The sequence below is a fragment of the Borostomias antarcticus genome (genome assembly GCF_949987555.1).
Source record: "Borostomias antarcticus genome assembly, chromosome: 14".
Taxonomy (NCBI): Eukaryota; Metazoa; Chordata; class Actinopteri; order Stomiiformes; family Stomiidae; genus Borostomias; species Borostomias antarcticus.
This window is the reverse complement of record NC_140247.1, coordinates 24,297,339-24,313,409: the sequence shown is the minus strand read 5'-3', so window position 1 is coordinate 24,313,409 and position 16,071 is coordinate 24,297,339. Positions and strand designations below refer to the sequence as shown.

General features: G+C 49.5%; 1 protein-coding gene across 1 annotated transcript in view; it reads left to right on the top strand.

Moving 5' to 3' along the window:
- mid2 (midline 2) overlaps positions 1-12,479 on the top strand; it is a gene marked incomplete at both ends in the record, with an annotated part of 74,401 nt that extends 61,922 nt beyond the window's left edge. The window contains 2 exon segments of the mRNA XM_084448659.1: positions 11,393-11,600; positions 12,077-12,479. Coding sequence (XP_084304785.1) covers positions 11,393-11,600; positions 12,077-12,479 — 611 coding nt within the window.
- Between the last annotated feature and the right edge of the window lie 3,592 nt (positions 12,480-16,071).

Genomic DNA, 16,071 nt, shown 5'->3' with positions numbered 1-16,071 from the left:
TTCCAACTGGATATCACGATATTTGGTGGCACACACAACGTTCTCGGTACCACGATTTCACTTAGAAATGTGTGGTGAGATCCACTATTTGGAATCCAATGTATTCCTATGGGACGTGCATGCATGCGTGGAGGCGCTCGGGCAGCGAGCATTGAGCAATTCCCGCTTCCGCTTCGCGTCGTGCCTAACAGCGCCCCCTAGCTGTTATAAAATCACTATAACACACGGCCTCTCGTGGTTTATTGCGTAATTACGTAACGTACGATTTCTTAGCATAGTGAAATTAGGCATACAATGTTTAGCTTGCCAGCTCTGACAATGTGCCAAATCTCAAGCTTTTGCCATATTGGCTTGTTTACATTTATCCAGAATTCCACGCACTCAGACAGTTTGCCTGGAACGCTATGAAGTCATGAGTCGTGACTTGAAGTCGTAACTTACGGGCCCAAAATCCAATCTGGACCGCGGCATTAGATCTGGCCCGTCACATTCCAGCACCGCTCACACAAAACCCGTTTGGCCGAGCACAGCGACATGCGGCGTGTCGCCTAGAAGGCCCCGCCCCTCAGACGGAGGAGTAGGAAGGCAACTGGGGCAACGCTCACATGCGCGGTCACCGTAGTCGATCTGGTATCACAACACGACTCTGTTGATATGTAAACTGGCTTAGAAGCAGTTATGCCGGGCTGACACTACGGGAGTTTTGGGCTGTTTATCCCTGATTCAACCCTCCCAACAATCAGAGGAGAAATCTGGTCTGGAACGTTGGTCGGTACCGATGTTAGGCCCAGATTATCTTGTAAAGTGAGGAGTTTACAGATCCAATCTTATACCTCGGCTCGCAGACCCATCGGGGCCACCCCGATAATTTGATATTTAAGATTATTACATCACTACTTTACAAGTGAGATGGCAAGACCAGTGGTTCGTAGCTCCCTCGGGCACGATAATATCCTGTAGTGTGTGATGAATCCTTATTTTCTAATCTTGTTGTGTTGAGATTCGTGAGAAGAATATCTGTTAGGATTCTCCTTATGTGCATGATGCAACCTGATATCAAACTCGGTTAGGATTTTAAATATCCTGTAGTGTGAGCCCGGCATTAGGTAGGGGCATCTACAGATCCACTCGCTGTAGGAGGTCCCTCCAGACTTAACTGGGAAATTGCTACTGAATAATGCACGCAGCACTTTAGACTTATAGGCCTGTGGCACATTGCAATAAATATCCTAGTAATAAAATGAGGATCTTCTTGACCTCTTGGCTCCACTGCGTCCGTCAGCGGCAACTGTCAGCGACCGTTCCAGAAATGAACCTCAGCGATTCTCTAACGTCGGACGCCGGCATCGAACGCAACGCAACATCTACACCGAAGCCACTATCATTAATTCCAACGGATTAATTTCCTTGCCGTCTGATGAATTGATGATTCTTCTTCTTCTTCATGTGGGTTAGATGTTATATCCTCTCCCCCCCAGGCTCGGGGCCGAGGGGCTATCCTATCCTCTCTCTCTCTCTCTCTCTCTCTCTCTCTCTCTCTCTCTCCCTCTTTTTCTCTCTCCCCCTCTCTCTCCCTCTCTCTCTCTCACCACTCACTCTTCCCCTGCTGCTCTGCTCTCTTTCTATGGTTCAGATTCTCCCTCTCTCCCCTCCTGCCTCCTGTCCGTCCGTGTGTCCCTCCCCAGGGCTGAGTCCCTCCCCAGGGCTGAGTCCCTCCCCAGGGCTGAGTCCCTCCCCAGGGCTGAGTCCCTCCCCAGGGCAGAGTCCCTCCCCAGGGCTGAGTCCCTCCCCAGGGCAGAGTCCCTCCCCAGGGCCAGGGCTGAGTCCCTCCCCAGGGCAGAGTCCCTCCCCAGGGCCGAGTCCCTGAGTCCCTCCCCAGGGCTGAGTCCCTCCCCAGGGCCGAGTCCCTGAGTCCCTCCCCAGGGCTGAGTCCCTCCCCAGGGCAGAGTCCCTCCCTCCCCAGGGCCGAGTCCCTCCCCAGGGCTGAGTCCCTCCCCAGGGCAGAGTCCCTCCCCAGGGCCAGGGCTGAGTCCCTCCCCAGGGCAGAGTCCCTCCCCAGGGCCGAGTCCCTCCCCAGGGCAGAGTCCCTCCCCAGGGCCGAGTCCCTCCCCAGGGCAGAGTCCCTCCCCAGGGCCGAGTCCCTCCCCAGGGCTGAGTCCCTCCCCAGGGCCGAGTCCCTCCCCAGGGCAGAGTCCCTCCCCAGGGCAGAGTCCCTCCCCAGGGCCGAGTCCCTCCCCAGGGCAGAGTCCCTCCCCAGGGCCGAGTCCCTCCCCAGGGCCGAGTCCCTCCCCAGGGCAGAGCTGTCATCTGTACCAGGTCTTTCTCTCACACAGGCAAGGACAGACAGCCCCACTTTCCTGGCAAGTTTACTCCAGCGTGTGATTCCCCAACACACATTGCTGTGTGTGTGTGTGTGTGTGTGTGTGTGTGTGTGTGTGTGTGTGTGTGTGTGTGTGTGTGCGCGTGTACTTCCTCATTACAGTACATGATTTTCCTCACAGGGATGCAGGGGTTTTAACGTGTCTGACACAACACAACAGCTCCCACTGGAAACAGACCTCTCTGCGACACAGACTCTCGCTCTTAACACCGTGACGCTAACAGCTGCTTCTCATGCCTCAATGCCCTCTAGTGCAAAGAGCATCTAAAACCCCAGAAAACAACAACACTACGCTAACTGCAGTGTGATCACCGGTTCGTCCTGTTACGAAGAGCGCGAAACAAATTCCTAACGACCTGAAAAGTTGTATGGCAATAAAGTATTGAATCTTGAATCTTGATCACGCATAAAACGATGCGCGATTTTAGTGTACGACGATGCAGAATCAGTAGAACCGTGATGAATCTCGTTGTCTTTTATTATTGTCCTTATTTAGCTCTGCGTTGTGTTTTGATTTCCAATAAAAGACGGACCCCCAATCTCACACAATACCACACAGTCCAGTGTCTCCTTTTCAGGTGTATTCCAAATGAATCTCTCCAACACGGGATATGAGCCTCAGCAAAAGCGGTTTATTCCAGAAGGTTTTACATACAAAAGACGATGGCATGCCTAATGTACAGTTGACCTCTCTGTATGCTGTCTGGACCCAAATCAAAGCATTGGTCTCGTTGCAACGTTCTTATGTGGTTTGAGTGTCCCCCCTCCCTCGTCTCTTCTCCGATAAGACTGTCTCTGGTCTCTTCGGTGGCCTTGTTTTGTCACGTTAACCTACGCCGCCTCGGCGCCCAGGCCTTTATCTCTAACCACAACAATGGTGTTTGGCCCAGAGTGTACCAGCCATGGAATGTCTTTATCTCATAAGTCTATGGAAGAGGGACACCGTTTCTTACCGAAAACTCAAGCCGACAGCCATACTCAGAGGTCAATCATCATAATTAGGAAATAGCTAACAGGATCATATTAAAAGGCATTTCTCTGAAAATCAACAATATTCAGGATATGACATCACACTCCGGAGTAGGGACAAAGACGGTCTATCTTCCGCTCCGTAGGCGTGCAGAGAGAGAGCGTGTGACGGAGTGACCCTCAGCCCATGGACACACATGAATTAACCAGGACCTCAGAGGGGACGCCCGGTGACAGGAGCCAGAGTGAATGCGTGCATGTGTGTGTGCGTGTGTGTGTGTGTGTGTGTGTGTGTGTGTGTGTGTGTGTGTGTGTGTGTGTGTGTGTGTGTGTGTGTGTGTGTGTGTGTACTTCCTCATTACAGTACATGATTTTCCTCACAGGGATGCAGGGGTTTTAACATGTCTGACACAACACAACAGCTCCCACTGGAAACAGACCTCTCTGCGACACAGACTCTCGCTCTTAACACCGTGACGCTAACAGCTGCTTCTCATGCCTCAATGCCCTCTAGTGCAAATAGCATATAAAACCCCAGAAAACAACAACACTACGCTAACTGCAGTGTGATCACAGGTTCGTCCTGTTACCAAGAGCGCGAAACAAATTCCTAACGACCTGAAAAGTTGTATGGCAATAAAGTATTGAATCTTGAATCTTGATCACGCATAAAACGATGCGCAATTTTAGTGTACGACGGCAGAATCAGAAGAACCGTGATGAATCTCGTTGTCTTTTATTATTGTCCTTATTTAGCTCTGCGTTGTGTTTTGATTTCCAATAAAAGACGGACCCCCAATCTCACACAATACCACACAGTCCAGTGTCTCCTTTTCAGGTGTATTCCAAATGAATCTCTCCAACACGGGATATGAGCCTCAGCAAAAGCGGTTTATTCCAGAAGGTTTTACATACAAAAGACGATGGCATGCCTAATGTACAGTTGACCTCTCTGTATGCTGTCTGGACCCAAATCAAAGCATTGGTCTCGTTGCAACGTTCTTATGTGGTTTGAGTGTCCCCCCTCCCTCGTCTCTTCTCCGATAAGACTGTCTCTGGTCTCTTCGGTGGCCTTGTTTTGTCACGTTAACCTACGCCGCCTCGGCGCCCAGGCCTTTATCTCTAACCACAACAATGGTGTTTGGCCCAGAGTGTACCAGCCATGGAATGTCTTTATCTCATAAGTCTATGGAAGAGGGACACCGTTTCTTACCGAAAACTCAAGCCGACAGCCATACTCAGAGGTCAATCATCATAATTAGGAAATAGCTAACAGGATCATATTAAAAGGCATTTCTCTGAAAATCAACAATATTCAGGATATGACATCACACTCCGGAGTAGGGACAAAGACGGTCTATCTTCCGCTCCGTAGGCGTGCAGAGAGAGAGCGTGTGACGGAGTGACCCTCAGCCCATGGACACACATGAATTAACCAGGACCTCAGAGGGGACGCCCGGTGACAGGAGCCAGAGTGAATGCGTGCATGTGTGTGTGCGTGTGTGTGTGTGTGTGTGTGTGTGTGTGTGTGTGTGTGTGTGTGCGTGCGTGTGCGTGCACCCAACCAAGTGCAACCAGGTTCCCGTAACCGTGTTCTTAAGAGCAGAGAGGGACAGAAAGGAGGGAGGGAAGGAGAGAGAGAAGAGAGGAAAGAGTGGGACATCAAAAGGCTCTTTGCAGCCGTGTGCATCTTAAATCAGTTTTCAGCGTGTCCTTTTTCATGCCTGTTAATGGGATAGTGCGTTGGGGACGCGAGGGCCCGTATGCAAGGAAAGCAGAGTACGATGAAAGCTAGAGATTTAACACATCACTGTGCTTGGGACGCCTCCCCGTGCCACTTCTAAGGAGATATGTATGTATTATTGAAGAATCGTGGCCTAAAGGTACTCTGCTGGCAGCAGCCTCACGTGGACGCGTTTGAGCCCGAAGGCATCGAGAGAGACCGTGAAAATGCTTCCATTTGACACCATAACATTTTCATCAAACACGATTCTTCCTGAGCGCCGGCCTTCCATTCACCACTTCCTGTTGACTGTTCATGGGATACAGCATCAAAAGGCTTTGGTCCGAAAGGAACTTTTGAATCATCTCTGCCTATTAGACCATTTCCACGGTGTGTGTATAGCATTACCATGAGCGTGAGACCGTCTAGAAAAACAAACGCATCCCATTCGGACTTGACATTTGCACGCGTGAAAGCCTGAAATCGCCCGAAGGTGGTTGTTGAGAGGCGGCGTTATACTGGAGCTTTACCATGCCTGGATATCCTTTCACTGTCAGAAAGATCGGTCACGTCTTCTAAGAATAGAAAATACAGCAGGATATCAGATCTCTCCTTCAAAGTGAGGACATCTAGTGTAATAGACCTCCACTCATGCCCACGGTAGGTCAGGGTTCATCTGCATCGGGACTTGGTTCCCTTGAGTACCGATTATTGACGACACGTTTAGGAGAAAGCACCTCAGTCAGTCATAGCATGCGTTTGATGTCCGGCTGGAGAGTCAGTGACTGCCAGAAAGGATGTTGTTGCTGTCAAACACCATTTCCCATCATGCCTTCATTGCCAAACACGGAGGATTTCTTTTCAGTGAGTTTTCTGCTGTGTGCTGGCAAACTGGGTCAAGCTGCCATCGTTTATCCACCACATAGAAAGCCACATGTTCCTCACAGCAAAAACTGCAGCCAAGTCAGAGTGCCAGATAGTGCTGACTGAGCTGGACGGCGATGCTGTGTTGTTTGGAAGCCGTATTGTTCTTGTTTACCTCAGAGACAGACTTTTATCCCGACACTCAGACTAATCGCCATTTTGCTTCGCTTCATTATTCAGTCCTGTTGCAGACGCTAGTTTACCAAGATGCACGCTGCCGAGGAGGGAGACCTTCATCGCCTAACCAATCACAGCATGCGTCATCCCACTCAAAGGGACGCTGATTGGCAGGGTTGGAATTCTAACAAATGAGAGAAATGATTGCTGTAACCAGGGCGCCATTGTGAATGAGACCCTGGTCTCAATTGGCTTTCTCTGGATAAATAAAGGTTTGAATTGAATTGAATTGAATTTAATCATTTTGGATGAGAGCATCATCAGTCCCTGAATGGCATTTTACAAAGTGGGCGTGTGATTCAGGGCCTGGGGCCCGGGGCCAGGGTAGGACAGACTGCGAGGTTTGTTCCCTCCCAAGAACCCTGCCAACCTAGTGTGTGAGGTAGAAGTCTTTTCCTTCATATCGTTTGTCTACCTAGTGTGTGAGGTAGAAATATTTTCCTTCATATCATTTGTCTACCTAGTGTGTGAGGTAGAAGTCTTTTCCTTCATATCATTTGTCTACCTAGTGTGACAAAGTATTTTCCTTCATATTGATGGAAATGACTAGAGCTGGCTGCTAGAAAAAACTGTCAATCATTAACATTATCAGCTGGTTCCAGTGTGTGTGGGTGTATGACTCCTGTGTGACTGCCCGAGGGTTCCTGGAGACGGAGGTTACGACAGGGGGAGTCATGCTGCTACCCAAGGGGGGTCTAGGCATAGGGAAAGGTCCCCACCGTATGGCTGTATATGTCCCTAGGGGAAGGGTGACAGTCTCTCATGTGGTGCACAAACACCGACTCTTTAGATACGAGGGCGTCAGGCGCCTCATCCTATCTTAGTTGCAAGGCCGCATGATTGAGAAGAGAGAGAGACAGCTTTGTCTCGAAGGACGTAGGGGGGTGTGGGACACCCACCCCTCCCTCTCGTCAGGAGGTTAAAACCACTGTTCTTTTGTATGTTATTTGATTTGGGCAGGCACTGGCCTGTCATCCAGACAGGTCATCTGTGCATTAGACATCGCCATGTTCTTTTGTATGTTAAACCTTCTGGAATAAACCGCTTTTGCTTGAGACTCAGATCCCGTGTTGCAGAGATTCATTTGGAATACACCTGAGAAAGGAGACACTGGACTGTGTGGTATATCTAGAGATTGGGGGGCCGTCTTTTATTGGAAACAAAAAACACAACGCAGAGCTAATCAAGGACAATAATAAAAGACAACGAGATTCAACAATATCGTTTGTCTACTAATGTGTGAAGTCGTCTTTTCCTTCATATCGTTTGTCTACAGGAGTCAGACTTTGTGAAACAAAGCTCTGTTTAGACCACAAGCCCACTGAGCCAAACAGGACACAAAACCTGAGCTGAGAAAATGTCTGTTGACACCAACTCCCAGGGAGCACCGCTGTTTACTTCCTGTTAAAGGACCTAGGATAATATTTACCCAGGCTGCCTCAGGTTGTCATGGCGCTCCCTACAGAGCAGACGCAGAAGCAAGACAACAGTCAACGCTACTTAACGCAGTCTGCTGTTTGTTCAGCACTGCATGCAAGCTCATTAGACGGCAAAATGTTCTCCCTTCACCGTTCTGTTCTCCGCGATACGGTAGCAATTTTCCGCAATACCGTATCAATACAGTAAAAAAAAAAGAAGCAAAAAAGACAGGTATACAGAAGAAGACGGAATATATATAGATATAGAAAATGAAGGATAGAATTCAGTCATAGATACATGATTGTTTTAAATGGATTTTAAATGTCCTTCCATTCCCTCCACCCTCAGGATCACCTCCAGGGAGCGGGGGATGCTGGGAGTTGTATTTTCAGTTGTATTTTAACATTTTCAGTAAATTATGTAGAGTATCGCAATGTATCACAATATGTATTATATCGCATCACATCGCAATGAATCGTGATACATGTCATATCCTGACCCATATATTGTGATACTGTATGTATCATGAGGTCCTTGCCAATACCCAGCACTAATATATATATACAGTATATATATATATGTTTATGTGCCAGACAGTGCAGAACATATCCTGGATATGAAGCGTCATGTTTGACTTCCCTGGGTCAAGCATTGACCTCAGAGGGCAGTGTCCATGTCAGGATAGATAGATAGATAGATAGATAGATAGATAGATAGATAGATAGATAGATAGATAGATAGATAGATAGATAGATAGATAGATACATACATACATACATACATACATACATACATACAGTACACACGATGTCATGCACACACACACACACACTCTGTACATGTTCTCAGGGATCAGGCAGCAGAGATCAGAGGAGTGTGAAGCAGAAGAGGTCATCTCTAAATGATTGATAGAGATTGTGTTTCTGCCCCGACCCCTTCAGCTGATACTGCTACTATCCACCCCCACTGGCCTGGTGGTGTGATCCAGACCCACCCCCACTGGCCTGGTGGTGTGATCCAGACCCACCCCCACTGGCCTGGTGGTGTGATCCAGACCCACCCCCACTGGCCTGGTGGTGTGATCCAGACCCACCCCCACTGGCCTGGTGGTGTGATCCAGACCCACCCCCACTGGCCTGGTGGTGTGATCCAGACCCACCCCCACTGGGTGGTTTGATCCAGACCCACCCCCACTGGGTGGTTTGATCCTGTCACTTCACATCATACATCAGGCGCACACACACACACACACAAGGCAATCAGAGGTCAGGCACGGTATGATATCTAGCCATGCGTTGCATTTGTTAGCCGGTAGACAAACATACTCCAGGAGCTTGCTCGATCGTCTCGTTGAGAGGGGTCAGGGAAGAATGTTTACAGCTCACTTATCTGGCCCCCGGGTGATTACTGTTTTTTGCTTCCCTCTGGAATATGTAGGGGTGGGTCGTATGCCCACCTCCCTTGTTCTCTGTAAAGCGCATTGTGTTGCCTCTGGGTATGAAATGCGCTATACAAATAAAGCTTTGATTGATTGATTGATTGATTTGTATACTATAGGGTGTGAAAGCACAGAAAAGAACAGAACGTTCAGTTAGATGTTTAATGTCCACAGACAGTCACCATCGTCCCCTGTGTCGGGCAGCTTAGCTACGGTGAGGGACTGTGCAGTTAACCAGCCAAATGTGTTCACGACTCGCCACTGATCCATTCCCACCTCTCCCTGACTCCGTCAGCTCAGCCCTGCCCCGCCGATGTGAAGTGAAATTGCCATAAATGAAATATTATACATGTACAAAGGGGTTCCCCTCTCTTTAGTTTTATGGGCTGTTTAAGATGGAGAGCGTCGGAGAGTGAATTGAATGTTGAAAAGCTTTCCTCCTCAAGACGTAAATTTTCTTATTCTTTTTTCACGCTGGACACGTTTCCTCTAGAAGCAGCTCTCGTCTAATGGAGTCACTTTATCGCCATGACGAGACATCTTTCATTACTGATGTAGCTGTAGTATTGCCAGGGAAAAGTGGTTTAATCCAGGATTTGATGACTCCCATGTGTGGGATATTCTATTCTTTTTCCTGTGGGGGAGTCTTTATGTGTAGAAGGTGTGCGTGCGTGAGTGTGTGTGTGAGTGTGTGAGTGTGTGTGAGTGTGTTCTCCCTAGTGAGGTGACAGCTGAATGACCCCCTGCTGGCTCTGTGCCTCTCACAGGGGGATTCACCTACACAACGTGAGTGTGTGAGGATGTGCTCGTGAGGACGTCGGGTCGTGCGTGAACGTGTATGTTTGACGGGCGGGCGCGCGTGCGTGTTTGCCGTTGGCGGCTGAGGGGGCAGCCGGCGTCCTGAGCTCCGCCTCTCGGGAGCCCTCAGCAGCAGCAGCGTGACGGCGCCGGGGGGGGGCGGGAGGGGTGGGAACGGGCTGCGCTCCCAGAGATAACACTTCAAAGCGGAGAGAGAGAGAGAGCACTCGTGTGATTGGCTCCCAGCAGCGCACGGCCCCGGCCTCTCACATCCGCGGCGTGACAGCGGCAGACTCCCAGACGGGGAGGCGGAGTGAGGAACGGAGGAGGGTTATCACGCCCCAGGCCGGGTGGGAGGAGTCAGGGTTAAACGCCAGGTCCTGGTCGACCGAGGGTGACCTCCCAAGCACCTCATATGACACTTTATTTAGGTCCGCATTTTCAAAATACTTTGCCGGAGCAAATTCCATTGCTGTCATGTTGTTTAGTTGTTTTAACATGTGTCACATTTCATGGATACAAGCACGCTACTAGGATGTACACAACATGCTTCCATGCACATACATACCTGTACACACACATGCATATAGCTTGATGGTGTAATATACATAATAACAATGTACAGTAAGCATACAAAAAATACCACTAACACCAGGGGAGGTATGGCTACGGAAAACATCTTCCCTCCAGATGCAGCGGCTGCCAATAATGGAGGAGATTGAGCAATATTCAGCAGACTGCTTTGCTTCACACTTCGCCAACCCCATAATCCACAGGCTTCTGACTGCTAACCTCTAATTTAGACTGACTGCTAACATGTCCCAGGCTGCCAGACACACACGATGCTCATCGTAGTTAAATACCCAATCTAGCGCTCCGCTTGTCTCCTTCCTCACGTCCTCTCTCCCTCTTTTCAGCGCTCCTGATTCTCATCTGATTCCCCGATCGCAGGTGTCAGCACCATTGAAAGTTGTGAATAAAAACGATGGCTACTGTACTTCACAGAACACGCTGAAGAGGATTTCTGATGTTGCTGCAGTCGCAGAAAAGTGTTGATGATGTGCGCTGCTGTTAGAGGCTTTGAAGCTGAAAGACTCACTCCTCTCCCCTCTCACTCTCCTCTCTCTCCCCTCTCCCCCCTCTCTCTCCTCCCCTCTCTCTCTCCCCTCGCTCTCTCTTTCCCCCCTCTCTCTCCTCTCTCTCTCTCTCCCCCCCTCTCTCTCCCCTCCTCTCCCTTCTCTCTCTCCTTCCCTCTCTCTCCTCTCTCTCTCTCCCCCCCCTCTCTCTCCCCTCCTCTCCCTTCTCTCTCTCCTTCCCTCTCTCTCCTCCCTTCCTCTCCCCTCTCTCTCTCTCCCCTCTCTCTCTTTCCCCCCTCGCTCTCCTCTCTCTCTCTCTCTCTCCCCTCCTCTCCCTTCTCTCTCTCCCCTCTCTCTCTTTCCCCCCTCGCTCTCCTCTCTCTCTCTCTCTCTTCCCTCCTCTCCCTTCTCTCTCTCCTTCCCTCTCTCTCCTCCCTTCCTCTCCCCTCTCTCTCTCTCTCTCTCTCTCCCCCCTCCCCCCGTTCCAGGTCAGCCATTCAAGCTCGACCCCAAGACGGCCCACAAGAAGCTGCGTCTGTCCAACGACTGCCTGACCATGGAGAAGGACGAGAGCTCGCTGAAGAAGAGCCACACCCCCGAGCGCTTCAGCGGCGCCGGCTCGTACGGCGCCGCCGGCAACGTCTTCATCGACAGCGGCTGCCACTACTGGGAGGTGCTTCTGGGAGCCTCCACCTGGTGAGACCGCCCGCCACCGCCGGCCCTAACTGTCCGTTCAGCGGCCACGCTAACCGTGGCGTAGGACACCCTGCTTGTACCAAACCAAACCAAATCAAATCAAACTTTATTTGTATAAACGAGGGACGTCCCTAACTGGAGCAACTGTCAGCGCGCCCAACTCCCAAACTGGAGATCCGGGTTCTAATCCCGTCCTTCGCATGTGCATCTTATATGCACTGTATGGACTATACCATTACCACAGGACTGGTAATGGTATAATAACTGATAATGGTATATATATATACTATACCAACTCCAAGGAACATAGCTCCTTTTCATTGGCATGCAAACAGGGGAATGATTTTGCCCAGAAATCCGTCTGAAGCAGTGAAACTAACCTCTTTACCTCTCTCCCAGGCTAGCTAGTATAGCCAATCACCTCAACGTCTCAATCTGTCTCTCTTAACATACCCCAAACCCCTCCCCCCCCACAGGTACGCGGTGGGCGTGGCCTACAAGTCGGCCCCCAAGAACGAGTGGAGCGGCAAGAACTCGTCGTCCTGGGTGCTGTCGCGCTGCAACAACAACTTCCTGGTTCGCCACAACGGCAAGGAGATGCTGGTGGAGGCCAGCCTGCAGCTGAGGCGCCTCGGCGTGCTGCTGGACTACGACAACAACTCCCTGTCCTTCTACGACGCCATGAACTCCCAGCACCTGCACACCTTCGACGTCTCCTTCCTGCTGCCCGTGGCGCCCACCTTCATGATCTGGAACAAGTCGGTGATGATCCTGTCGGGCCTCCCCGTGCCGGACTTCGTGGACTGTCCCGAGCAGCAGGACATGCTGTGTCGCCAGCAGGAGTCGCCCTACGTCTCCGGGATGAAGTCGTGCCACTGAGGCGCGCCGGGACCTAGCGACCTCTCTCTCATGTCTCTGGACATCCTGAGGGTCCGAACGCTCCGTAGAGAATATATACTGTGTGCGTGCTCTCCTCCCAAAGTCATTCATTCGTTTCCGTCCTCTCTCTGTGAATGAAAACGCGTTGGGTTTGGTGGAAGGGCAGGGTGGAGGGGGGTTCCCAACCCGTTTCTTACACCGAAACAAGGGTTTTGGATTTAGTGTCTGAGGGGAAGTGAGTGTTTACTTGGGGAGGAGGGTTATATAAGAGTTTCAGTGTTTCGCAGAAGACTGGCCTCTGGTTGCCAATGGAGGCTTTGGCGATTGGACAGGGCTAGACACTCCCTGGTTTTCTTGGCCAATGAGGTCTTGCTCTTCATTTTTTTGCTTCCTCTTCCTGATGTGACCCCGCCTCTCGTCTTTGCATCGCTGGGTTACTGTTGCCTGCGGCGACTTACGTTTGGGGCTGTGGTTTTGTCGTTTCTGATATTCCAGATCACAGGAGCTTGACTTGCGTTTTGTGACTACTAGTCTTGTATTATAAGAAGTTTATTGATTACGATTGAATAGAGGAAAACATTGATTATTTATAAACACTAAGTTGGTTTGCTTTTTGTCCATCTCAATGTATTCTCATGACGCACTTTTTAGATTGATCTGATCTCCCCAGTGTGAGCTGAATTTCGAGCAGGGTTGTACCTTCTTTCCTTTTCCGAAAGCATAGTGAGTTGATCTTGTATAGCGAAGGCATATGGTTATGATGTTCATGTGGTTTCTATCACAAGTGAAACGGGATTAACTGACATGAAAGCTCACAGTGCTGAATATATATTCAGGGAGGAGAGGCTTAACACTGTCTGTTCTGTCAGTCTGATGTCACGGCATGGCTAAGTGACACACACACACACACACACACATAGCCTACAGTACACACACCTTCATGTTTTTGGTTTGGTTTGGTTTTGTCGTGATGAAGCATGACACTTTGTAGGATCACACACTGATCCGATGGTAGTTCTAGACATTTCTGTAGTCTTCACACTTTCAGCACGCCAGGTTTGTCACAAACGTACCTTCCTCACTCACCTGTAGAATCACTCACAGATCCACTCCCCTCTTATCCAATCACTGGTCAGGGTTTAGTCACTCAGAACACCTCATTGGTTATTGTAGGTGCTTATCATAAATGTAACGTCCCCAAGTTGATATATAGCTCAAGCTATTATTCATAGCACTTCCCATTATTAAAACACTCCTACTACCAATAATGCTAAAAAAGCATGCTGTAACATTTGACTTTAATTGCATATTTTAGAACCCGCATAATGTATGTTAACATGAGCAGAAGCCTCTGTAACACCTCAGCAGTAAAAGACCATCAGGGCAGGATAGGTGCGTGTAGCCGGAACCCGGACACAGAAGCAGGTTCAGTGAGGCTTCAGGTTCAGTGAGGTTTAATCCAGAACTTCAGCACAGGAACACCGGGAACCACAGAGGAACACGCCACAGGTAAACAACAAACACGCCACAGGTAAACAACAAACACGCCACAGGTAAACAACAAACAGGCCACAGGTAAACAACAAACACGCCACAGGTAAACAACAAAGCGACAGTGGACTAAGGACCTGAGGCTGGACATACAGAGAGGCTAACACAGGAACAACGAGGTGCAGGTGGGGCAGATCAACGAGGGACAGGTGGGGCAGATCAACGAGGGACAGGTGGGCCAGATCAACGAGGGACAGGTGGGGCAGATCAACGAGGGACAGGTGGGGCAGATCAACGAGGGACAGGTGGGGCAGATCAACGAGGGACAGGTGGGGCAGATCAACGAGGGACAGGTGGGGCAGATCAACGAGGGACAGGTGGGGCAGATCAACGAGGGACAGGTGCAGCAGATAATAATCACAGACGCACAAGGGCAGGGAGTGAAGGGTCGCTGAAAAGACACAAGGGGAATCAAGGAAAAGGACATACAAACGCAGGTCACTGGGGAGTGGGGACGGTCACCAGCGAACCAGAAGTGTCTCACATCAAGCGTCATGTGGTCTTGGCAGATATAAAGAGGATTATGGTTCCAAGCACCCCCTAGAGCTAACGATGATCTCTGCTCTCTCCCTCACAAAATGATAAGCAATATGAGAGTGATAAACACAACATAATCCAATATATTATGATAATATATCATGTTTGGTTGTGCGTTGGATAGGTTGGTGTGTGTTGTGGTTTCTGTTTGGTTAGAATTCAGGGCTAAATCAAGACAATCGTGTATTATAGGCAGACAACAACAACCAGAAGCGTCTGTGTGCTTAGCAGAAACAGGCTGGAACATAGCATGTAATACTTGAGATACTATTGAAAACTGTTTTCTTTTGCTTTTGTTTTGCATTGAAAGCTGGGGTTTTAGTGCCATTGCACCTGTACAGAATTGGGAACAGGCTCGTACTACTGATGCCACGCCCCCTCTCCATCACCCAGTAACTGAGCTCCTCAGTAGGGTTACTCATCACCGCTGACGGACCCAACTTTCCGTATTGTACATTTTCTTCTTTTTTTTTATTGAGAGCACAAAAACTTTTACACCTGTCAGGTCTATTCTGTCCAACAGGAAGAGGAAGAGCCCAGTGCAGTAAGCTGGCCCCTCCCCTTCCTGCTCCAAGTAACATGTCTTGAATAGCGGAGCGAGATCAGCAGTCTGTGCATTCTTCTGCATGAGCACAGCTATACTGTACATTAACTATACTGTACATTAACAGCTGTAGAACTTGGCTCCTTCTCATGCGATGATTTGTCAAAAACACTGCACTGACTGACGAGACGATGTCCAGTCATCACTGTGTCGTTGCAGCCGCTCTCTTCTTGGTTCATTTCAGTCCAGCAGATGCTGTGATGTCATGTGTGGCGCTGAACATCCCGGGTGGTGATTTGTGAGTTCTGTTCATCTGGTGGACTCGGCCGGGTCGGGTGGTGATTTGTGAGTTCTGTTCATCTGGTGGACTCGGTCCGGGTGGTGATTTGGGAGTTCTGTTCATCTGGTGGACCCGGCCGTACCGGGTGGTGATTTGTGAGTTCTGTTCATCTGGTGGACTCGGCCGGGTCGCTGCATGACGACGCGACTCTGAGCTCCAGGTCCAAATACGTTCTGACTGTCCTGACATATCCAGGGGGATTATATATTACTAACATATTCATCAAAAGACGTCTGCCAGGGATGACGGCGTTAAGACATCTGTGTCCATGCATATCAGGTAGTTTGCTGTGCTTTTGTTTGTGTTACAGGTCAATAATTGCATTAATATACAGTCCAGATATAATGGTTTACTGTTCCCTCTTGGTAGTGCGGTATCCTGTAGAGACATGCAGTATCTCATTTTTGCATTTCCGTTTCTTGCCTGTTTCTTGAGGACTAATTTTTTACAAAAATCTAATTTCTCTCGGAATTGAAATAAACACGTTTCCTCTCCCTTGATATTTGGACCTTTACAAGCGGATCTAAAGAGGTGTGTGTACATTGAAATGCACTCCTTATTTCGGCGGAGATACACACTATTAACGAGAAAGAAATGTAAATCATGGGGGAAATACAGTA